The 24,500-nt window shown below is 36.0% G+C and overlaps 4 protein-coding genes across 4 annotated transcripts; 2 read left to right on the forward strand and 2 right to left on the reverse strand.

Moving 5' to 3' along the window:
* Positions 1 to 1,142: 1,142 nt before the first annotated feature.
* FOBCDRAFT_287483 (chaperonin 10-like protein) lies at positions 1,143 to 2,264 on the forward strand (the record flags this gene model as incomplete). The annotated part of the gene is made up of 2 exons (XM_054707987.1): positions 1,143 to 1,203; positions 1,264 to 2,264. The coding sequence occupies 2 exons, from the start codon at positions 1,143 to 1,145 to the stop codon at positions 2,262 to 2,264; spliced, it is 1,062 nt and encodes a 353-aa protein (XP_054563962.1).
* Positions 2,265 to 4,015: 1,751 nt separating this feature from the next.
* FOBCDRAFT_246357 (uncharacterized protein) lies at positions 4,016 to 4,962 on the reverse strand (the record flags this gene model as incomplete). Its single annotated transcript, XM_059610760.1, has 3 exons — positions 4,016 to 4,489; positions 4,561 to 4,605; positions 4,888 to 4,962. The coding sequence occupies 3 exons, from the start codon at positions 4,960 to 4,962 to the stop codon at positions 4,016 to 4,018; spliced, it is 594 nt and encodes a 197-aa protein (XP_059468270.1).
* A 118-nt stretch (positions 4,963 to 5,080) lies between these two features.
* Positions 5,081 to 6,238, reverse strand: FOBCDRAFT_194005 (S-adenosyl-L-methionine-dependent methyltransferase). The gene is made up of 2 exons (XM_059608766.1): positions 6,179 to 6,238; positions 5,081 to 6,108 (listed from the first exon to the last, which is right to left on the reverse strand). Exons 1-2 carry the CDS (start codon positions 6,190 to 6,192, stop codon positions 5,208 to 5,210), a joined length of 915 nt encoding a protein of 304 aa, XP_059468271.1. The 5' UTR covers positions 6,193 to 6,238; the 3' UTR covers positions 5,081 to 5,207.
* A 265-nt stretch (positions 6,239 to 6,503) lies between these two features.
* FOBCDRAFT_246359 (uncharacterized protein) lies at positions 6,504 to 7,030 on the forward strand (the record flags this gene model as incomplete). The annotated part of the gene is made up of 4 exons (XM_059610761.1): positions 6,504 to 6,597; positions 6,660 to 6,805; positions 6,843 to 6,965; positions 7,001 to 7,030. 4 exons carry the CDS (start codon positions 6,504 to 6,506, stop codon positions 7,028 to 7,030), a joined length of 393 nt encoding a protein of 130 aa, XP_059466492.1.
* Positions 7,031 to 24,500: the final 17,470 nt, after the last annotated feature.

Genomic DNA, 24,500 nt, shown 5'->3' on the forward strand with positions numbered 1-24,500 from the left:
ACCATGGTCACAGCGCAAGAATACCAACGAGAAGTCCAAGATACGTATGCCTGATATAGGCACGAAGTGATTTATAATATAAATCCTGCAGTTATACGCTTCGTGCATTTTGGAATAATAGGTTAAGTAGTCTGATGAAGAAACCATTAAGCAATCACGACGATATTAAATAATACCCCACCAAGTCAAAACGACCAAACTTCAGGGCATCCAATGACTTCCTATCATCACCATTATCATGGTTTTTCTTATCTTATATAGCCTTCTCATATATAAGTATGTCGAGCCTTGGTCGACAAATAAGAGCTTATGGTACCAGAGCTAATATCAAGAATGTATAATTTCAGAACCCTTAGTAACAACCCACTCGCGAGCTCAGCGCAGTCAGAGAGCGTACAATCATCGAGTAGCACAAGGTACGAGGTTAGCAACTGGCAACAGCTAGACTCAGTAGCTCCACTGCAGACTTACAAGCAAGTAACATCAGATTTGGAAATCGAGGGCCCCGGAGAACATTGGGACTGGCCCGGCGCGCCTGTAATCTGGTAAGCTATTCCAATCATCAGATAGATTCATTCTTAAATTGACTGTTCTTGTTATATAGCGCGATATGCTTAGAAGGTATGGCAAATAGTGATACCGTCCGTTGGTTACCCTGCAGCCATACATTCGATTCAGGCTGCATTGGTCCATAGTACCTGGGGCAACCTAATATCTGTACCTTGTGCGTATCACACTTCATGCCATCGGAGCATGCACATATCAGAACGAACAGATGAAAAGCATAAGGCCTGGTTGTTCACCAACACCGAGTAATCATGACCTCACGAACTGTCACCTGTGATGCTAGTACAAGCTTTTGTGGCTCAACTTAAATCCAGTAATCAGAGTTTGTATCACATGGTTGAAGTGATATGGCTGCATTTTAACTTTATGGCTAGCCATCAATCATATGATACCTTCCGTGTTTAATTTAATCCAGCACAGCTTTGTGGAACATATCAGTGAGTTCCGTGGTTCCTGTTATGTGTCGAAGCTACTATTAAAAGTGGCAAGTTGTCTCGAATTCCTGGCGCGTATTGACGCATAGATGCTGAGCCGGCTCACCTTTGCTGATTTTTATTCCGAATATACTACCAACTATGCCTGTTATTGAAATCCCAAAGGAGCAATGGGCGCAAGTACTCGAAAAGCCCGGGGGCCGTATGTGTCTCCTTTTTTGTTTCAAACTTGGGTTCGCTAGATATTAATATCAGTTAACAGTGGTTGTTCATAAGAAAGTTCCCGTACATATGCCAGGTCCCGATGAGGTCTTGGTCAATGTAAAGTATTCCGGAGTCTGTCATACCGACTTACACGCTATGATGGGTGATTGGCCACTAAAGAGGAAGATGCCTCTAGTTGGTGGTCACGAAGGCGCTGGTGTCGTGGTCGCCAAGGGTGAGCTTGTCATGAACATAGAGATTAGTGACCACGTTGGGATCAAGTGGTTAAATGGCTCTTGTTTAAACTGCACTTTCTGCTTACAAGGCGATGAGCAGCTCTGTCCTCAGGCTCTCCTCTCCGGCTATACAGTAGACGGCACTTTCCAGCAATATGCTATTGCCAAGGCGGCACACATCACCCGAATCCCTAGCGAGTGTAGCCTGGAAGACGTTTGTCCGATCCTTTGCGCAGGACTCACCGTTTACAAGGGGCTTAAAGAATCTGGTGTTCGTCCGGGGCAATATGTCGCCATAGTTGGTGCAGGCGGTGGCCTCGGATGCGTCGCTCTACAGTACGCTAAGGCCATGGGTGTCCACAGCATTGCAATCGACGCAGGGAACGATAAATCCAAGGTTTGCAAAGATCTGGGTGCAGCAGCTTTTATCGACTTCCAAGAGTCCTCAGATATTGCCGCTGATGTTAGGGCCGCAGTCCCCGACGGGTTCGGGCCCCACGCTGTCCTCGTGCTCGCAACCCACGAGGTGCCATTCCAGCAGGCATACAAATATGTTCGATCACACGGCAGTGTTGTTTGCATTGGTATGCCGGGCTATGCATATCTCAAAGCACCAATCTTCGCCACTGTCGTTCGCATGGTCAACATCAAAGGCAGTTATGTGGGGAACCGCCAGGACGCAGCCGAGGCTATTGAATTCTTCCGACTTGGCCAGATTAAAGCGCCACACAAGCTTATTGGTTTGAGTCATCTACAGGATGTCTATGATATGATGCTTAAGGATGAGATTGTGGGTCGGTATGTCGTTGATACAAGCAAGTGATATCGGTTTCAAAGTTTTACCATGATAGTATGACTGGTCAAGTTGACAGAGATGGCATTGAATCGCCATATTGGCTGGCCACATTTTTAGCTGGAAAATCATTTTAGTTCATATAGTACTGGTATAAATGCTACTGATTCTCATACCTGCTACAGCCTAGCTGCCTTTAAGCCGTGGGATGTAGTATTTAGTAATATTGTTGCATTCTGCGCGATTGGAGACACCTGGTCCGAATTAAATTATAACTGGTTGGCTGAAATCATCCTTCGATTATCTTCTGGATCGGGATCGCTGCTAACCTGAGACCTAAGCTAAGCAACCGCCTTTTACGGTTTCTATCTTTGCTTTTCCATTTTCCTTTCTTTTAAGGTGCTCCGATGAGTCGTTCAGTCAGGGTGTTAGTATGGTTGTTGCGATTGTTATGGTAACCCTCTAAAGCTGATCTCGCCATGTTTCTCTACGTCTGCCACTCCCTAGGGCTAATCTTCCCAGCACTAGTTTCGAGTAAAGGAAGTTCGTGAGTAGCGCCAGGTAATAGGGACCCCATAACTCGAAGGAGATATATTGGTAGTGATTTACACACAGTATGGCCTCATCAGAGAAGAAATATCACCTATTCTCTAGAGTTTTAGGCAAAGTCTAGACTCGTAGGTTAATGTAAGGACTCCGATCTCTTGATATACAGCTAAGCTAAGAGTATATAGTCTATGATGGATTTTAAGCTGAAGCTTAAGCGGCCCGGCTGGTTTCGACCATTGACGTCAAAATTACAATGGGATTAGCATACTTCGTAGGTTAGTGTATCAAGTTTCTGGTTCTAGTTGATATTAATGAAATAATAAAAGGCGGGCTGGTTGTTATGCTACCCTACTTTGTGGTCCAGCATATCGATACTGCACTAATTATCTCAATGACAAATACAGCTGTTATGCTGTCAATATTCAGATACACTTAATCTGCGGTTACTCGATTCGGCTATTATTCCGCCTTCTACGGATCTTTAGAGACTTGATTTGTTGGAGGCGTTGCCGCCTGGGTTAGTTATGGTACTGTACGGGCTGTAAATAAAGGTTTAAAAATAACTTGAATAAGAGAGACAGGCTATGAATGGGCTTGAGAATATTATTCAGTTACGCGTTACTTGAAGGATCTGATTCAATCCCTATCGTACACGGTTAGCACGCTACAAGTGATGTACCAGGAAGTGAAGATGGTGATTCTTCCACCTATTCCATCCAGGATTGGCACCACAAAGTTCGCCGGGCCCAAACTCTCCCATCCTCGGTCCCCTAAAGTTGATATCGGCAGTTCACACTCTGCATTGCTATCCCTTCGACCGTGCGAAGGCTCCGTAATTTAACATACTCTATTGTCATAACACTGTCAGAAGCTTATTCTGCAGGCTGGCATAGTGACCAGTGCAGATTCAGACATACAAATATAGCCTCAAGACCAGCGCTTATTGGGTTAGATCTCTACGAGTGAACGCTAGGGAGTCCTAGCAAAGCGAAAAGAATGAATCACTAGGTAGTATTAGCTGTCAGAATGCTTATTCCTAGTGGTTATTGCATTGACTAGATAGATGTGAATGCATTATCTGGTTATCTATCTGAGGGAATTTCCATTCCCACTAAATCGGACGTATGTAGTGGTGCCGTCATAGAATGCCATGGCCAACAACAGCGGCCTTGGACCATTCAAGTCCTGTGGTAGTGTTGACGTCAATCTGGTCTTCTCTATTGATTGAAATTTTAGTTGACGGTATTGGTTGCCTCGGCCTTCTTCGGGTGCAACAGGCGACTGAGCCAAGAGAGGGCCTCATTGCTGACACCGAGAACGGTGGTAACTGCAGCCTTTCCGTGGGCGACAAGGCCTACTTGCTTGTTCTTCTTATACTCAGAGTCATAAACCTTAGGAACGTGGTCTCTACCCTCCAGGCCTTTGTGGTATGATAGGGAGATAAGGTCCTTAGTGTCGTTGTACAGCACCTGGGTAGGCTTTTTAATAATGGGGAATTGTTTTTCGACGTAATGGAGGATATTGTCGCCTAAGGAATCGACCTTGATATAAAGTAGAAGGTGTTGGTAGGGCTTCTGGAACCAAGTCGTGGTGGTGGCAGCGAAAGTCTGATAAGCGGCGTTGCCGAACGGGATGGACCTCTGGCCGTATTTGCCAGACTCGAAAGTATGAACGCCGTCGCTGATGACCTGGTAGCTGAGCAGATGCTATCATGAGCTTAGCATCCGAATAAGGCAATGCATAACAGTGTAAGTGTAGTAGGAGCTGTAAATTATACCTGGAAGCAAACCGAGTGGTGAGCAAGTCCCGCGTTATCGTTGAGCTGGGAAGACACTGTGCCGGATGGGTACCAACAAAGAATCAGGGCAAGCGAGAATAGTATATAGAGCAATAACAAGCCGGGCAAGTCACCGTAGCTGCCGGATTAATATGATAATAGCAATATAAGTAGAGAAGATGGCAGGTAGATATAGTGGCACTAAATAATAGGTACTATTAGATCGCGAAGGGCCTTTGAAGTGGGAGAGGTAGCGCGATTGGAGGAAAGTTTATAAATCGTAGGAGGCACAAGACACAAGAGTGGGGCCCAGGCTGGTCGCCTAACCGTAGCCTGGGTGACAAAATGAATCAAGAAGTTGATCGCCCCTTCAGGCCCAGTTATCGTGCAAGATGTCGGCATTATATTGTCACCCTCTTGCTAGCCAAGCAAGACGGTGAAACTATTTTAACTTCGGCAAATATGCAAAGCTCTTATCGAAAGGGGTTGATCTGTATGTGTAAAAAGAGAAAAGAGAAAATTGAAGAAAAGACGGACTCAGAGGCCATTCATTGCATTTGCATAAATAACTGTTGTGTAGCTGTCGATCACTTTCATCAAGTCTTGGCGCAATATTCGCTCTGATCAAGACCTCGCGGTTCTCGTCCTCACTTCCTCTTCGCTAGTAGAATGTACGTGCCCCAAACTGATTCAACCTCAATGTCTCTCCAGCGATCACCCTGTGCCTTCCACTCAGGTTCTGCCTCCAAGATCTGGTCAAACAAGATGTCCACAATGTCTCCCTCACCGCCTTCGGCACGACTCTTGTTGTCCGGGTGCGCATCCATCCAGCCCCGATAAGCAGTGAAGGCCCGCACATAAGCCTCAAACTGTCCTAGATTGATCTTGCTCCTCATCCAGGCCGTCTCTGCGTCTGCAACCTCAGTCGTGTCTTTGTCAACGTTGTAGGTGATTCGCTTGATCTTGTCCCAATGCGACCCAGGGGGCTTGACGTCCGCCAACAGGCCCCGGAGGATGTCTCGCGCGGGACGCTCCCAATACTGGTTCAACCCTCCCAGCCCGGGCGACACATCTCCTTCACCGTAGCAGAACCTCTCAAATATCTTGTTGGCTTGCGGGTGTCCAATGATGATGTTGTCCTTGTACCCCCAAAAGGCCAGTGAGCCGCCTGACTTGACTACCCTGGACAACTCTGGCCAGACTCTGGGGTAGTCGAACCAATGCGCTGACTCGCCGGCTACAGCCATGTCTACCGAGTGCGCCGGTAGAAAAGACAAGTCCTCGGCGCTGCCCTGGCGGAACGAGATCTTGGAGAACTGGGCAGTGGCTTGCATTCCTTGCTGCATCATACCAGCACTTGGGTCAATGGCGATGGCTCTGGCAAAGCGGGGGCTCAGCTCCCTAGCAACAATTCCATGGCCAGAACCCAAGTCCAGCAGCGTACCATGAGGATCCTCATGATGATAATACCCCAGAATTGTCTTGTACAGAGTTGCAGGATACGTGGGCCTGGCTGCGGCGTACCCTGCAGCAGAGAAAGTTGCCCTCCTGCCGTGGCGTCAGTTCAGTTGCGCAGTCTCCTAGGAGAAGATGCATTGATTTGACGATGATGACTCACCCATAAATGGACATTGTCACGTTCACAATGGCTAATTGATCAAAGGCTACTATACTCGGGAGAGTCGTTCAATAAACAAGAAAAGATGCACCAGCAGGATCGACTGATTTATACTTCGCAGCCGCGGCTTCGGCCTTACACATGACACAAGCACTCAAGATTTATGGAGTGATCGATCGGTGTATGCCGCTGCCCCGCAGCGCGGCGTGGGTGATAATGGAACCTATACGATCCCTTGAATTCCTGCACCCTTGATTGACAATCCTGAACGGCCGAAGACACAACCTATCCTGCTAGCCAAGCGTTCAGCCGACTTTGTGTTATAATGTCCACCGAAGCCAATGTTGGCAATTTCTTTGCGTCCTCAGCCTCCGCGGCTGTGGGTGCTAGCTCAAACCCCGCCAATTTCGGCCACCGAGGTCAGATCCTTGTCAATAACCTACTCATCAAGGCCGCGCTGGGCTGACAGTGTTTTAAATAGTCTGTGCATGGTATCTCTATTTCTATCATGACTTGCCAGTCACTCCCATTAATCCGGGGTCGGCAACTATTTCTGCTCTGGAAAAGGACCATCCCACTGTCCCCAGCGTCGCGGCGCTTCCCAACCCCAAACAGACGTCCATCACAGTCATTACTCCCCTCGGCAACCATCAAGGTGCTCCAGGAGGCAAAGGAGCTAAGGATCCTATCCGCGTGGCTGCAGCCTGGTAGCTTTGACGATGACGTCCTCAAGTTTGCCAATGAGCAAGGCGGATTCAATGCAGTCGTGGCTGGCGATGACGGCCGGGTCTCGAAGGGTGGTGCATTTTAGTGGATAGTAAGCGCAGGCTGAAAGCAGCTGGGAAGCTGTAAGCGGTCGATTGGAGGGCAGAGAATTATGACCAAAAAACACGTAGTTTGATGGTTATATCATATTTTACGAGCAGCCTAAGTTTTGGCACGCTCCCGCCCTCTCAGCTTGCGAGTTACCCGGTGGGCCGAGAAGCTGTTAGATACGCATGAATATGACGGGGTGAGTGTATCCCCGTGTGGACCAGAATGTGATGATGTTATTGGTTGCCGACTTGATTCTTTGGATTAGTCTGTCCATGAGGGGTTTTGCACCTCTGGATATAAGACTAATATTGCAATAAGGGAAGTGGGCCCGTTCCTTTTGGATTAGTGATAGTACCTTGATAAAAAAAAAAGGTATTTTATAGGCCCCTGGATATATTAATACCAGGTAGCAGGGAAAAACACCTAAAAGCATAGAACTATTACGACCCCAGCGGTTCCATCACGTGCACCCCACATTTTCCACCAATTATTATATGCCCTACTAAAACGGATTAGTGCTAAGACCCTATAATTATAGATAATCTATTATAATTAGTGCTAATTTAATATAATTACCACTAATCCTGTAATAAACCTCACTAATTATTATTATTATTTACTAATATATAGACTATATTTATTAATACTTTTATAGAACTTAGCTTACTAGCTATTAATAAGACTCCTTTATATTAATAAGCCTAATATGCATTACTTAACTATTAAGGGATATAATACCTAACCGAATTAGTATTAATGCCCTATGCATTCTGTAAACATAAACCTAGTATAGACTAGTTTCCCTATTTAAAACCCTATTCGTCACACATTAATAGTTCTTATTCAGAACATACTGCATTAGCAACTAAGCAATACCATACTATTAAGATATCCAGCAACGCTAACCCTAGACTAACACCTCCTTACACCAGAGCACTACCTAGCAATACAGAGATAGCAGCTAAAGTCTAACAGCTTCATAATACTATCCGCAACCTGCAGGCTTAAATAAACACACAACCTATAGCAACTACTAACAAAGGGGAAAGTCCTAACTAATTCTAATGCAACATTAAGGAATCCTTAAAACCACCTAAACCAGAACTATTTACCAGAAAAGCAGCTAATATAATTCTATTCCTAACCTAAAAAAAAATATACTTTTGCCTATTTCTAAACTGTTACGACCCTAGCGGTTACGTCACGTGTACCCCACAAAAACTCCATGTAAAGCATCAGCCGCGAGAGACCCACCTAACTTGCATCGACCAACCAATGCTATTATCATATTAGAACGACGGATGTTGGAACGATGCGCGCCAGGAACGCTGTGCGCCAGGAACGATTCGTCCCTAGGACTTATCGTTCCTCACATAATTACTTTAGTATATAGAACACATTTATTAGCACTTTCGTAGAACTTAGCTTACCAGCTATTAATAAAGCATCTTTACATTAATAAGCCTAATACGTATTACTTGATCATTAAGAGACGTGACACTTCATATCGCTTAGCATCACGCCCTATGTTATCTGTAAACATAAACCTAGTACAGACTAGTTTACCTGTTTGGAAACCCAACCGTCATATAAACCAACTAGATACCGCCACCAAGAAGGTGTTATATACCTTGCCACTAATCTAAGGAGATGCCAAGGATTAATAAGAGCTAATTATAAGAGACTTTCTTAAGAATAAGAAACCTACTTAAGAATAAGATACCTAGAATATTTTTATAAACTAAGATAACTTTAAATAAGCTCTTAAAGATAATTTTAAAGTAATTAATAAAAAATAATAAGCTATAGCAGAGTTAGTTATACTTAAATAGTATAAGTCTTATGCTGCCTACTTTACTAAATTTAGGTAACTTATATCTAAGACTAAATAGGATAATAAAGCCCTAATAGAAATATATTATAGAGGACTAAAAGAAGAAATTAAAGATAAGCTATACCTAGCTAATAGACCTAATAACCTAATTATATATATTACTATAGTAATTAAGATTAATAAATAATAATATAAATATAAAAGAGAAAAAGTAAACTATAAGTAAGGTAATAACTTTAACCTATATTACCCTAACTAATAATATAATAATAACTACTAAGATAACTCTTAAAACTAAAAATAATAATAGGATAACTAGTAAAATAATATATTATATAAAGTATAACTAGGACTTATAGTACTTAGAGCTATCTAGCCAGGTAATAACTATTACTAATAAGATATATTTAAATATAAATACTATAACTATAACTAGTTTAAATATATAATATATAATTACCTAAAACCTAGAAGAGCCAGGGACCTAAATTAAGATAAGTAAACCTTAGGACTAATTAAGTAATAAGACCCCTAAATAGCTATATATATATAAACACTAGGCATATATAGGTTAGGATATAATGCAGAACTCTGCTATTTCCTAGAAGAAAGCCTAAAGGAAGTAAAAAAAAAAAACAGGCAAAGTAAGACATAGAAGAATAAATAAAAGCCAAAAAATACTATAAATCCTTATAATAGGCATAATAAAAGTATAATACTAAAGAAAAAGTAAAAAAGAAAAAGAAATAATAAAAGAAAGAAAGGCAATAAGATTCTAAGTATTATAAGGAAGAAAATAAAAGATAATAAGAAAATAAATAAAAAAGACACCTTAGAGAACCTTAGACCCTCAGAGTTATTAGAGAAGGGAAAATAACCCCTCCTAAGAATAAAAAATAAGCCTACCTATCCAAGGCAGTAGATAATATCCCTATAAAAATAACACTCTAATAGAAGGAAGAAGTTATTAAACAAGAAAGAGAGGCAGAAACCAAAGTATATACCTACTATTATTAACACTCCTGAAGTATAAGATATAGAGGAGGCGTAGTGTAATTAATTATATAATACCTCTATAAGAAAGATAAATAACTCTAAAATAAGTAAAAATAACCCTGAAAGCTACTATATAATAAAATTAGAAAAAAGATATACCTATTACCTAAAGATATACCTATTACCTAAAGATAGATATATTTAAGGAGCCAAGGAATATAGGAATACTAAGGAAGTTAAAGAGATATATATTAGAGCTTATTACTAATATAATACTATAAACCTATTATATTAAGAGTAATAATTTAATAAAAATAATAATATTAGGATATTACTAAATAACCCTAACTATAAGGATATCTTATAGGTATTATATAAGTATTATTAGTATAAATACTATTAATAAAATAAGAAAGATAATAACTACTTTCTAGTAATAATACCTAGTATACCTAGTAATAACCTATATTATAAATAGGAAATATATAAATACTTAATATACTACTAGTATAAGAACCTTAGAGTAGTTATATTATAATTTAATTTAATATACTATAGGCAAATCTATAAGATAAAAAAAATACTAAAAGGAATTAAGTATTTTTAATAGCTAATTAAGGAAGCTAAAAAAGAATTTAAAAAAGTAACTTAAGGAAAATATACTTAGAAGAAAGCAGAAGTTAAAAAATAATACTAAGGATAAGAAAAAAAATACCAGGAAAGGATTACTAATGAATAATATTATTACCTAATAAAAAAACTATTAATTAATAATATAAGCTTAAATACTACTAAAGAACTATAAAGTAAATAAGAAGCTAATAGGCTTTACTTATATAATAATCTTATAAAACTATAATAACCTAATAAGATTATAATTATAAAAGATATAAATAGTAATAAGTTATTATTAAAAAAAGAATATATCTTTAAACTTATTAACCTTATAAAAGGATTTAATTAGGCCTTAATTAATAATAAATAACCTAAATAAGGAATTATATTAAATAAATAAAATATAAAACTAAAAAAATATTTCTAGTAATAACTATTTAATAAAGGATTTATTAATAATTACCTTAATAGAAAAGGATATAATAATAATAAATATAAATAAATATACTAAGATATATTAAGAAAGGTTATATACTATCTATAATAAAATATTAAATAAGTAAAAAGCAGAAATATAAATAACTTAATTTAATAAATACTTTAGGGTTATATAAAGACTTTATACTAAAATGCCTAATACTAAAAGTTTAAATTAAAGAAATATAGCTAAATACTTAAATTAATTATAAAGCTAAATAAAACTATATTAACCTAAGAATAGTTATATAGCTAAAATTACTATAAAAAAAGAAATAAGACCTATATTTACTATATAATACAAAAGGGTAATTATTTAATTATAATAATAAAATTATAAATTAAAAAATTAATTACCTTAAGGTCTTTATCTAAGGAAAGAATTAAGAGATAAACTTTAATATCCTTCCCTTAAATAGGGAAATTAATATCCTCCTTGGTATAAATTAGCTATAAGTAAAAAACCTATATATTAACTAGAGGACTAGCTAAGTTATTATTTTTAATAACCCTAATAGTAATAATAAAATAATTATAATAAATAATAAGAGATCTTAAACCCTAATTAAAGAGAATAATAAGGGAAAGTATAAAGTAAAGAATTTATTACCTCTAATAAGAGTATAATATAAGTATATAAAAGGCAAGAAATAATAGAATTATTAAATCCTAGGTCTTCTTAGAATATAACTATATAACTTAGATAAATAATTAAAATATTAGAAAGAACTTAAGAAGAAAGAATAATAAGATAAACTTAAGAATATTTTAAAAGAATATTATATCTATAAGAAACTATTTAAAGAGGAACTTAAAATAAAGGTATTATAATATAATTACTAAGACTATAAAATATAGCTTAAAATAAATAATTTATTTTTCTAAAAAATTTATAATATTAATAAAAAAAGACTTATTACCTTAAGAAAGTACTTAAAAATAAAACTAATAAAAGGAAATATTAAAATATTTATATTATTAGTAAGATTCCTAGTAATATTTATTCCTAAGAAAAATAAGAATTTATAACTTATTATAGATTATAAGAAGCTAAATACCCTTATAATTAAGGATAAGACCTTACTTTTACTTATTATAAAGCTTAAGAATTACCTATAAGGAAAATAAATCTTTATTACTTTAAACCTTAAGGGAGCTTATAACCTAATTTATATTAAAAAAAGAGATAAATATAAAATAGCATTTAACACTAAGTTTCAATTATTTAAATATTTAATAATATTATTTAGACTTACTAATATACTTATAATACTTTAATAGGTAATTAATAATATATTTCAATAATACTTAAATATCTTTATAATATACTACCTAGATAATATCTTAATCTTTTTAGATAATAAAAAAGAATATAAAGAATATATTTATAAGGTTTTAAAACCCTTATAAGATATTAACCTTTTAGTAAAATAAGAGAAAAATTACTTTTATATAAAGAAAGTAAACTTCTTAGGGTATATTATTACCCTAGGTAAAATTAAAATAAAATAAAAGAAAATCTTAATAGTAATTAACTAACTAAGACTTATTATAATTAAAGAAGTATAAAACTTTTTAGGTTTTACTAATTACTATTAATAATTTATTAAAGACTTTAATAGGATTATAAACCTTTTTATAAAATTAATTAAAAAAAATAGAAATTTATTTAATTACTAAAAGCCTAGAATATATTTAAATAGCTATAATAAGCTATCCTTAGTAAACCTATATTAATTAAATTTAATTCTAATAAGGAAATAAAACTAGAAATTAATTTATTAGACTTTATATTAAGAGGATAAATAGGTTAATATAATAACTAAGGCAATTTATATCTTATTATATTTTACTTATATAAGTTATATAAATTAGAACTTAATTAACTTATTTATAATAAAGAATTTCTAGTAATTATTAATTATTTTAAGGAATTTAAATATTATCTTATAGGAAGTATATATTAAATTAAAGTTTATATTAATTATTAGAATATTTTATACTTTATTATAATATAAGAACTTAACTAATAATAATTATATTATATTTAATACTTATATAAATTTAATTTTATAATTATTTATAAAAAAGGTTTAAATAATAAAAAAGTAAATATAATTCGTAAATAACTAAATTATAATATTAGTATACTTAAGATAAAGAAATAACTCCTAGAGAAAAATTAACAAGGAAAATATTAATATATATAACTAATATAAATATTAGGATAAATATAAATAATACTAATAAGAGAAATCCTAGAAGATAAAGTATATAACTTCCTTTATAAATTCTACTTATATTTATTATATAAATACTAATAAGTTATTAAGACCTTTAAATAATTACTATAATAAGAATATAAAATATAAAAAAAAAAGTAAAAAAAATAATTAAGTAATATAACTTATATATAAAAATAAAGGTATAATAATATAAACTATATAAAGAATTATAATTATTAGAAGTAGTAAAATAATTATATAGTTTTTTTTTTCTTTTTTTTCCTTACTATTAGCCTTATATAAGACCATTAAGCTTTTTAACTTTTCTATAAAGGCTTAAACAGTAAGACCCCTATAGCAGGCTATTATCGCAGAATTTAAAATCATATAAGGTTTATCTGCCTTAATGGCGTAATTACTGCCCTAACCAGGTAGTATTAATACTAGCTGCAGGCCCATTACCTCTCAGCAGTTAGGTCACCCTTCTTCCTTCATCCCACCCAAAGGACTAAGACAATACCGCGCCTGATCCATCCATCACACTTCAAGTATGTTCCCCAAACTGACTTCCTATACCTTCTGGTCACACTTGCTGACATCAATTATAGCCACTGACACGATGCCTGCTATATGCAATAGCCTGCAGCCTGATCAGGGCTATTACATAACTAACCACAATCTTATCGATATAATCAGACCAGTGCTAGAGCAAGCTAAGGGCAAAGATTACTATATATTATATAAGATAGCTAAAGCTATTAAGAAAAACTTCTCTTTAAGGGGCAGATTAAGCCTAGTTAGGATAGCTATCTTTAAATGCAGCCTAATTAGCTTAATTAGTTATATAGATCTAGATTACCTAGGTGGTATAATATCTCTGACCTGGCTAGCCAGAGAGCTATCTAGATTAAAGAAGCTAAAAGAAGCCCTATAGTAAGGCTAGTCTCTTAAGGCAGAAGAGGCAGCTTTCCTTGCTGTATTTATAGGCTCAGCCCGGTATAAAAAGTGGCTCAAGAACGTAATCATCAAGGCCGAATGGGTACTCTGTATCCTCCCTCTTGTATGGAAGTAATGTACAGACTAGGCTGGTCATAGTCTGAGACCATGAGAGCAAAGCTGAGATGAACGCGGGGTAAAGGCGGGGTTTAGAAATTCTATCAAAGTCAGAATTAAAGGAATTGGGTTGACTTTTATGTAAGTTAGTTGGCGAAAGTCAGATTGACCTCCATTAATTGAATGCACGTGGTGTGGCACGTGACTAATCGACCTTGCGTACGAGAACAGATCTAGTGAAATCAGTGGAAAAGCAGTGGTTTAAACTAGGGTAATTATATAGTTTAATTATAATAGATTTTATAATTAAATTACTATTATTAGAAGAACCCTTAATTAATATCTTTTATAATAGTATTATAATTATTATAAATAGACTTATAAAACTTTTAATTTACTTACCCTATAGAGAGGTAATAAATATAAAAATAATAGCTTATATCTTTTATAATAGGGTAATAAGAGGAAAAGAATTACTAAGGGAAATCCTATTAGATAAAGGACCTACCTTTATATTAAAATTTTAGTAAGTACTTATATTATATTAAGGATTAAATTACTAACTTTTAATAATATTTAGACCTTAAATAGATAAATAAATAAAATAAATAAATTAAGTATTAAAATAATACCTATAGTATTATATTAACTATAAATAAGATAATTAGGTTAAAAAACTATTATATACCTAACTTATTATAATCCCAGCAGTTATATCATATATACCCCATAAAAACTCCACCTTAGGTAACTAACCAGATAAGGACTAATACTTACAGGAACAACAGCACTCTAGGACTGCATCATTCCAGGACTAATAATAACCTCTTATTGTATCGCTCCTATATAACTATTATTAGTATATAGGACACATTTATTAGCACTTTTATAGAACTTAGCTTACTAGCTATTAATAAAGCATCTTTATATTAATAAGCCTAAATTATATTACTTAATTATTAAGAGATATAATACTTTATATTACTTAGTATTATGCCTTATATTATCTGTAAATATAAACCTAGTATAGATTAGTTTACTTATTTAGAAACCTAACTATTATATATTAATAGCTCTTATTTAGACTATATTATATAATATTAAGTAATATTTATATAATAGTACCTACTACTCTAAGCCGCCCTTTTACTACGGGATATACTTAATACTTTATGCCCCCTAAAGAAGTATAACCTCTTGCAGAAGAGCTGCAGGAGGTTCTAATAGAAATAGATAAGGAAGGAGAGATAGAGAGTCCTCCTATCTACCTAAACTCCTATAAGGATAAAGTTAAGAAACTTAAGAAAAAACTTTATAACCTAGGAGAATAATATAATACTCTCTTAGATAATACCAAAAATAATGCTAAGATTATATAAAATAGGATTAAGGCCTTAGAAAAGAAGATAGCTAACCTTACTAAGATAATAGACTTACTTAGAAAAATAGCTAAGAATAATTAGAAGCTATATAAGGAATATATTAAGTATACTGCAGCTCTTACTGCTATTAGAAAAGACCTTAGAGAAATCCTTAAACCTTATTAGCTTAATTTATTTAATAATAATACTAATAAATTATAAGGATTTCTTACTAGCCTCTAGAGCTACTAAATATACTACCTAATTTAGTTTACTATTAAAGAACTATAAGTTTAATATAAGATAGGATTCCTTAAGGATAAGGCGCTATAAATAATAAAGCCTATTATCTGTAATTATATTAATAATCTACCTTATAAATAGAAGTAAATAACTAAATATATCTATAAAAAATATAAATATTTTAAGTCTAAACTTAGAAATACCTTTAGAATTATAAATAAAAAATAAATAGCAGAAATAAAGATTTAATAACTTAAATAGAAAGGATTTACTGCAGATTATTTTATAAAATACTACTACTAAGTAGTAAAACTAAACTAGGGCAAAGAAGCTTATATAGCATAAGTATACTTAGGACTTAAATCTAAAGTTAAGGATACTATAATAAATATTAGATCTAAGCCAAAGGATTTAAATAAGCTTACTAGTATTACTATAGAAATTAATAACTAGCAGTATAAATAATATAAGGAGAAATAAGCTAAGAAATATAGAGGATTATATAATCCCTAATAAAATACTAAATAGCAGAATGCCAATTAGGGAAGGAAGAGATATATTAATACTTAATATGGCACTAAACTAGGACCTATAGTCCTCGGGGCTATATAATAGGATAATAATAGAAGACCTTATAATATATCTAAGGTTAAGTATTATAATTATAATTAATTTAGATATATTGCTAATAAATACCTAGAACCTAAGAGACCTAGAGACCCTAACCGAGGTAAGTAAATACTAGGAGTAATTAATAAATAGGACCCCTAAATGGCCATATAAACCCAGGTTCTAGGTATAATGCGAAGCGCTTATAACATAGCATAAGGCACTGCGCTACAAGGAAGTATCAGACCCCAAGTGGGATAGCGCCTGCACCCTGATAGCATAGTTAACCTGCCATAAGACAATAAGCCCAATCGCCTAGTGCTACAAGCTTAGATCAAGGGGAGATAGCTAAATGCATAGATTGACAGTAAAGCAAAGAAGAACTTTATTAACCTAAGAATAATTACTAAGCTAGGATTACTATAGAAGAAGAAGTAATTATTATACCGACTTATAAATACAGAAGGATAGTACTTTAATTATAATAATAGTATTATAAATTAAGAGATTAATTACCTTAAGGCCTATATTAGAGGAAAGAATTAAGGAATAAGTTTTAATATTATACCTTTAGGAGAGAATATAAATATTCTACTTAGTATAAACTGGCTTAGATAATAAAACCTATATATTAATTAGAGGACTAGCTAGATTACTTTCCTTAGTAACCCTAATAGTAATAATAAAATAATTATAATAAGTAAGAAGAGATCTTAATCTATAACTAAAGGAAAAAGTATAAACTAGTATAAAATAAAGATTCTACTACCTCTAAGAGGAGTATAATATAAGCATAAGAGAGGCCAGAGAAATAAGATAGAGATCCTAGGTATTCTCTAATAATAAGATTTATAAAAGGATAAATTACTAACTATAAGCTAGGACTAACTAAAAAATATTCTAAAAAAATACTAAATATATAATAACTTATTTAGAGAAGAATTAGAAATAGGAGTCCCTAAATATAGCTAATAGGACTATAAAATTAACCTTATAGATAATAACTTACTATTTTAGAAGTTATATTTACTTAATAAAAGAGAGCTATAAATATAGAAGGAATATATTAATAAGATATTAGCAAAAGGCTATATTAAGGAATCTAGCTTATCCTTAGTATTATTTATATTCTTTATACTAAAGAAAAGCAGAAAAGATAGCCTTATTATTAATTACTAACTAGTTAATATAAAAACCATTAAAGATTAAACCCTACTTCTGCTTATCCTAGAGCTTAAGGATTAGTTATAAGGCAAAAAGATCTTTACTACTTTAGACCTAAAGGGAGTATATAATCTAATCTGCATTAAGAAAGAAGATAAATAGAAAATGGCATTTAGAACTAGATTTAGGCTTTTTAAATACATAGTAATACTATTTAGTCTTATTAATATATCTATAATATTTTAGTAGATAATTAATAGTATATTTTAATAATACCTTAATATCTTTATAGTTTATTACCTAGATAATATCTTAATCTTCTTAGATAATAAAAAAGAATATAAAGGATATATCTATAAGGTCTTAAAAATACTATAGAATGCTAAATTATTAATTAAACTAGAGAAAAATTACTTTTATATTATAAAGGTAGACTTTTTAGGATATACTATTATACCTAAAGAAATCTAAAAAGAAAAGAAAAAAGTATTTATAATAGCAGAATAGAAGGTACCTACTAACATTAAGGAAATATAAGCCTTCTTAGGCTTTACTAACTATTATAGAAGGTTTATTAAGGACTTTAGTAAGATTATAAACCCTTTAATAGAACTTATAAAAAAGGATAAGCCCTTTGCCTAGAATAATAAGGCATAAGAAGCCTTTAATAGGCTTAAATAATTAATCCTTAGTAAACCTATATTAGTAATATTTAATCTAAATAAAGAAATTAAGCTAGAAATAGATTTATTAGACTTTATACTAGGAAGATAAATTAGTTAATAAGATAATATAGGAAAATTATATCTTATTGCATTTTACTTATATAAGCTATATAGAGCAGAACTTAACTACCTAATCTATAATAAGGAATTCCTAGCTATTATTAACTATTTTAAGGAGTTTAAATACTACTTAATAGAAAGTAAGTACTAAGTTAAGGTATATACTAATTACTAGAATATTTTATATTTTACTATAATATATAAACTTAACTAATAATAATTATATTATATAAAATATTTATATAAGTTTAATTTTATAATTATTTATTATAAGGGATCTGAAAATAGAAAAGTAGATATAATTAGTTAATAACTAGATTATAATACTAGTATTATTAAAGCTAAAGAGTAAGTATTAGAAAAAAATAATAAGGGAGAATACTAATTTACTTAGCAGATATAAACCTTAGGATAGATAGAAGTAAAGGTAACTAAAGAAATCTTAGGAGATCTATAAGAATTTATCTGAGAATTCTATATATATTTACTAAGTAAATACTAAGGTGTTACTAAGACCTTTAAGAGATTATTACAGTAAGGCTATAAAGTCTTAAGGATAGAAGTGGAGAAGATAGTTAAATAATATAACCTCTATATAAAAACTAAATCATAATAATATAAACTATATAGAGAATTATAACTACTATTAGTAATATAATAACTATAAGACTTAATTATAATAGACTTTATAACTAAGCTCTTACTATTAAAAAAACCCTTAATTAGAATCTTCTATAATAGTATTATAATTATAGTAAATTAACTTATAAAGTTTTTATATTACCTACCTTATAGAGAGGTAATAGATATAAAAGAACTTACTTATATCTTTTATAGAAATATTATTAGTATATATAGGTTACCAATAAAGATCCTTTTAGATAGAGGACCTATATTTATAGCTAAGTTTTAGTAGGTACTTATGGCACTACTAGGATTAAATTATTAGCTTACTATAGTATTTAGACCTTAAGTAGATAAATAAATAGAATAAATAAACTAAGTACTAAAATAATATCTCTGGTATTATATTAATTATAAATAAAATAACTGTGACGGTTGGGTTTCCAAACAGGTAAACTAGTCCGTACTAGGTTTATGTTTGCAGATAACGTAGGGCGTGATGCTGAGCGATGCGAAGTGTCACGTTTCTTAATGATCAAGTAATGCGTGTTAGGCTTATTGATGTAAAGATGCTTTATTGATAGCTGGTGAGCTAAGTTCTATGAAAGTGCAAATGAATGTGTTCTATATACTACTGTGTGTGATGTGAGGACGACGATATGTGCGGACGCTGTCGTCCTTGGGACGCTTCGTTCCATGGGACGACGGCGTCCCTACGCTGGTCGTCCCTGCATGGTTGCATCGTGATTGGTTCTTGAAAGGAGTGAAATTGTGGGGTACACGTGACGTAACCGCTGGGGTCGTAACACGATCTCTCCCCTCCGTTGGGCCTCGTCCTCGAGACCTGCATACCCTGTCCATCCCGAATTTCACTTGGTGCGTTCTAACCTAAACCTTTCATCATCATGTCGCGAAATGTCTGACCGTGTCTCCAAACAGTATTCTCGCAAGACCCACGCGGAACGTGAGTTAGAAAAATTAAAAAAGGAGCGTGACGTTGCCAAACTTGCTGAGTCCGTTGCGTTGTCCGGCGAGCAAGCGGATATGCCGTGCACCCGTTGTTTTAGGGCAGGTAATGGGGACAAATGTTTGATGTCTCCCGATTCCAGTCGTTGTAGCGAATGTGTGCGCAAGAGAAAACCTTGTGATGGTACGCGGGTGGCGTCCTCTCGTGAGTTCTTTTCTGTGTTTTCTTGTTTGTCGCTGATTGCTTTTAGTATCTTCCCTTATGAAGCAGGAGAAGAAACTGGAGGTGGATGAGGATGAAGCGAGCGATGACCTTTTGAAGCTTCATGAGGAAATGGCGGCCTTGCAATCTCGTCTTGCTGCGGCTGCTGGGCGTCTGTCTCGTATCCGGAAGATTCGTGCTAGGGTGAAGGAGAAACGTTCTGAGGCCACTCGCCGTGGTCTCCAAGAAGTCGAGAAGGAGGATGGTATCTTGTCCATGTTGGATGCTCATGAAGATGCCGTGGTGCGTGATCTCCAGGTGGATCATGTTCCTAATGATGTTGACTGGTCTTCTCTTGGTTTGGGGGATGATTTTCTGAACGCATCGCCTTTGTTTGATTTTGGTGAAAGTTCTTCAGGAGCCGCTGGGCACCAACAAGGTGCTTAGTTGGTTCCCACGTATTCTCGCTTTCTGGGTAGTTTTTCCATTTCACCAAGTATTCCTTTCTGCCGTTTTCTTTGCGCATCTTCCTGATTTCTTCTGCTTCGTATACCTCTGGTCCTGTGATTTGTCGGGGTTCGTTGCCGGTCTTGACATGTATTGTGTCGGCGGCTGATTCTAACATCGAGATATGGTAGATTGGGTGACATCTGATGTTCGGGGGTAGATCTAATTCGTATCTGTCTTCCCCTGTCTTCCGTTTGATCTTAACTGGTCCTAGGTACTTGTAGTCCAGTTTGTGACTTGGTCGGTCTGTTTTGATGTTTTTGGTGGATAAGTAGACCATGTCCCCTTCCTTAAAGGTTGGTCCCTTCAACCTTTTAGGGTCATAGTGTCTCTGCATCCTTTTTCTGACGAATTCTAGCTCTGTCTTGAGTTCGTCGTGTATTTCCTTCAGCTTGTCGCTTGCGATAATGGCTGCGGGGTTCACATTCTTGGGTTCTTGAGCGTCGTAGTACGCGTTTGGGGTGAATCCGGCGTTTGCGTCGAACGGCGTGAGTTTCGTACTTTCGTTGTAGGCGGTGTTGTAGGCTAGCTGGGCGTTCGGTAGTTTCTCAACCCAGTTATCCTGTTCGTAATTGATGTAACACCGAAGGTACTGTTCTAGCACTTGGTTCATTCGTTCTGTCTGTCCGTCTGCCTGTGGTCTGAAAGCCGTTGTGAGCCGGTGTTTGACTCCCATGAGTGCCATAAGCGATTGCCAAAATTTAGAGGCAAATGTCGGTCCTCTATCCGATAGGATTTCCTTGGGTAATCCTCGTTCTCTTACTACCCTGTCGTAGAAAATGTAGGCCATGACTTCTGCGTCCGTTGCCTCTCTGTAGGGTAAGTAGATTGAGAATTTCGTGAGTCTGTCCACGATAACCATGATACTGTCGTAAAAGATTCCGGTTGAGGGGTCTTCAGATAACGGTAATTTAGTTATGAAGTCCATAGTGATTGAACTCCATGGTCGTTCTGCAACTTCGATTGGTTGTAGTTCTCCGTAGGGTTTGTGTCGTCGTGCTTTCGTTCTAGCACAGACATCGCATTGTTTGACAACCTCTTCTACTACCTTTCGTGTCGTGCGATATCCTTGCTGTAATAGCCGTTTCAGGGTCTTGGTGACCCCTGGGTGTCCATGTAGTGGATGTGCGTGGAATTCTTGGATAAACTCTTGTGGATCTCCTGGAATTTCTTTGGTGTCTGCTGCTTGTATCCATCCCAATGTTTGCATTTGTTGGGTGAATCGGTATTCTCCCTTTTCGTTCTTTTCTAGCACTTGTTCTCTTGCTTTGGTAGTGCCAGTGTCGTAATCTGGTCGTCGACTGATTGCGTCTGCTCTTCCATTTTCGGATCCCTTGCGGTGGATGATTACAAAATCAAATTCGCATAGGTACTCTGCGTAGCGTAATTGTCGTCGGTTGAGTTCGTGTGTCGTGGCGAAGTACGAAATATTTTGATGGTCGGTGTAAACCTTGACCTGATGTCTACTTCCCATTAAGTAATGTCTGAACTCCTTGAAACAGTTGACAATTGCTAAGAACTCCTTGTCGTAGATTGGATAGTTAAGTTCTGCTCCGTGCAACTTGTGTGAATAGAAGGCAATAGGGTGCAATTTTCCTGTGTCGTCTCGTTGACCGATTTGCCCTCCTAGTGCGAAATCCGATGAATCCGTCTCTAGTTCGATTTCCTTGTCGGGATCGAACATCGCTAGTACGGGTTCGCTGAGGATTGATTGTTTGAGCCCGTCGAAGGCTTCTTGTGCCTTGTCGTTCCAGGTGAAGGGCTTATCCTTCTTCGTAAGTTCTGTTAAGGGGTTCGCGATCTTGCTGAAGTCCTTAATGAATCGTCTATAGTAGTTGGCAAAGCCTAAGAAGGCTTGCGTTTCTTTGACGTTGTTGGGTACTTTCCATTCTGCTACCGCGGATATCTTCTTCTTTTCCATTCGGATTTCTCCGGGTGTGATGGTGTGTCCCAGGAAGTCTACCTTCGTAACGTGAAAGTGACTTTTCTCTGGTTCGACCAATAGCTTGGCGTCTTGTAGTGTTTTCAAGACCTTGTGGACGTGTTCCTTGTGTTCTTTTTCGTTGTCCGAGAAGATTAGGATGTCGTCCAGGTAACAGACTACAAAGATGTCGAGGTATTGTCGAAGTACGCTGTTGATCATCCGCTGAAACGTTGCGGGTGCGTTGGTGAGACCGAAAGGCATTACCAGGTATTCGAACAGTCCGAATCTGGTTCTGAACGCCGTCTTCCATTCGTCTCCTTCCTTGATACGGATGAGGTTGTACGCGCCTTTAAGGTCTAGAGCTGTGAAGATCTTTTTGCCTTGTAACCGATCCTTGAGTTCCGTGATGAGCGGAAGCGGGGTTCGATCTTTGATGGTTTTCGCGTTGACCGGTCGGTAGTCGATGACGGGTCTATCCTTTCCGTTTTTTTTTGGTACAAAGAACATGGATGATGCTGAGGGTGAACTAGATTCCCTGATATAGCCTTTTGCTAGCATCTCGTCGATGTATTCCTTCTGTACTCGTAGCTCTTTTTCGTTGAGCGAATACAACTTCTGAAATGGTAAGTTGTCGTCTGTGAGATTGATTTCGTGGTCCCATTGGCTGTGTTCGGGGACTCCTGTTTCTAATTCTTCTCTGAACAGTTTGTCGTATATCCGGTATTCTTTCGGAATGTTTTTTAGTCGGTCCTGGCTTGTCGTTGGTGGTTCGTCCTTTCTTGGATCTTGTTGTTGGAGAATGCCTAGGATTTCTGTTTTATTTCTTTGGCCTTTCTTGTGCTTGTGTCGTACTCCTTTTGGAGGTGGTGGAATCTTTGTTCCATGCCGGTCCACGCTTTCTCCTTTAGTCGTGGATTGAGATCTCTTCTTGCTCATCGTGATCGTTTTACTATCGCTGTCGGGGTCACTGGGGAAAGTGATCTGGCCGGTCCTCCAGTCGATGTGCGGGTTTTGTCGTCTAAGCCAGTTCATACCAAGTAGAATGTCCATATTCTCTCCCAAAGGTATGATGTCGAAGCTTATCCCTTGATTCTTTCCTCCGATACGGACCTTGAGGTGATCAATCTCTTGATCCACAATACCGTTGTTGTAATCAAAGTACTGTCCTTCCGCATTCACAAGTCGGTATGACAGTCGCTTCTTCTTCCATGGTAATCCTAGCTTTGTGACTATTCTTGGGTCGATGAAGTTCTTCTTTGCTCCACTATCGATCCATGCGTTTAGCCATCTTCCCTTGATCTGAGCTCGTAGCACTAGGCGATCGGGTTTGTTGTCTTGTGTGGCTCCCAGAGCACTTGTAGGTACGGGTCTTGTCCGTCCTTGTCTGGCGCTTTCCTGTGGCTCTGTTGTTACAGGAAGCGTATCTCTTTTCCCGAGGCGTCCTTGTGAGTTTGTTCGCAGTCGCTGTCTGCGCATTCTTCGCCGTCGGTGCAATCGTTGCTGAATTCGTCGTCGAATAGTCGCTGTTGAAAGCGTATTTCCAATTCTTCGTATTGTTTTTCAGATGTCTTTAGACGTGCTTCATATTTTTCGGATTCCGTCATCTGTCTGTCATGTAACGCTCCGATGTTTTCGAGGTATAGTTGGTGACATTTTTCCGGATCCGTACATCCTTCGATGTGATCCACCTCGCTTAGTTCTTGTCGTTCTTTCATGAGTTCTAACTCATATCTGCACCATCGTCGCCATGCTTTCTTTTGTTCGTCTGTTGGCTTCCCTCTGGTGTCGTGAGGTTTTTTGAAGAATTCCTCTATGGCTTCGAGTTCGCTGTCTGGCATCGTGTCCTCCGAACTGGTGTCGTCGATTGAAGCCTGATCGAATCCTTCGCCGAAGTCGATGGATTTGAAGGTGCTTCCTTGTT

The sequence above is a fragment of the Fusarium oxysporum genome, chromosome XII (assembly GCF_013085055.1).
Source record: "Fusarium oxysporum Fo47 chromosome XII, complete sequence".
Taxonomy (NCBI): Eukaryota; Fungi; Ascomycota; class Sordariomycetes; order Hypocreales; family Nectriaceae; genus Fusarium; species Fusarium oxysporum.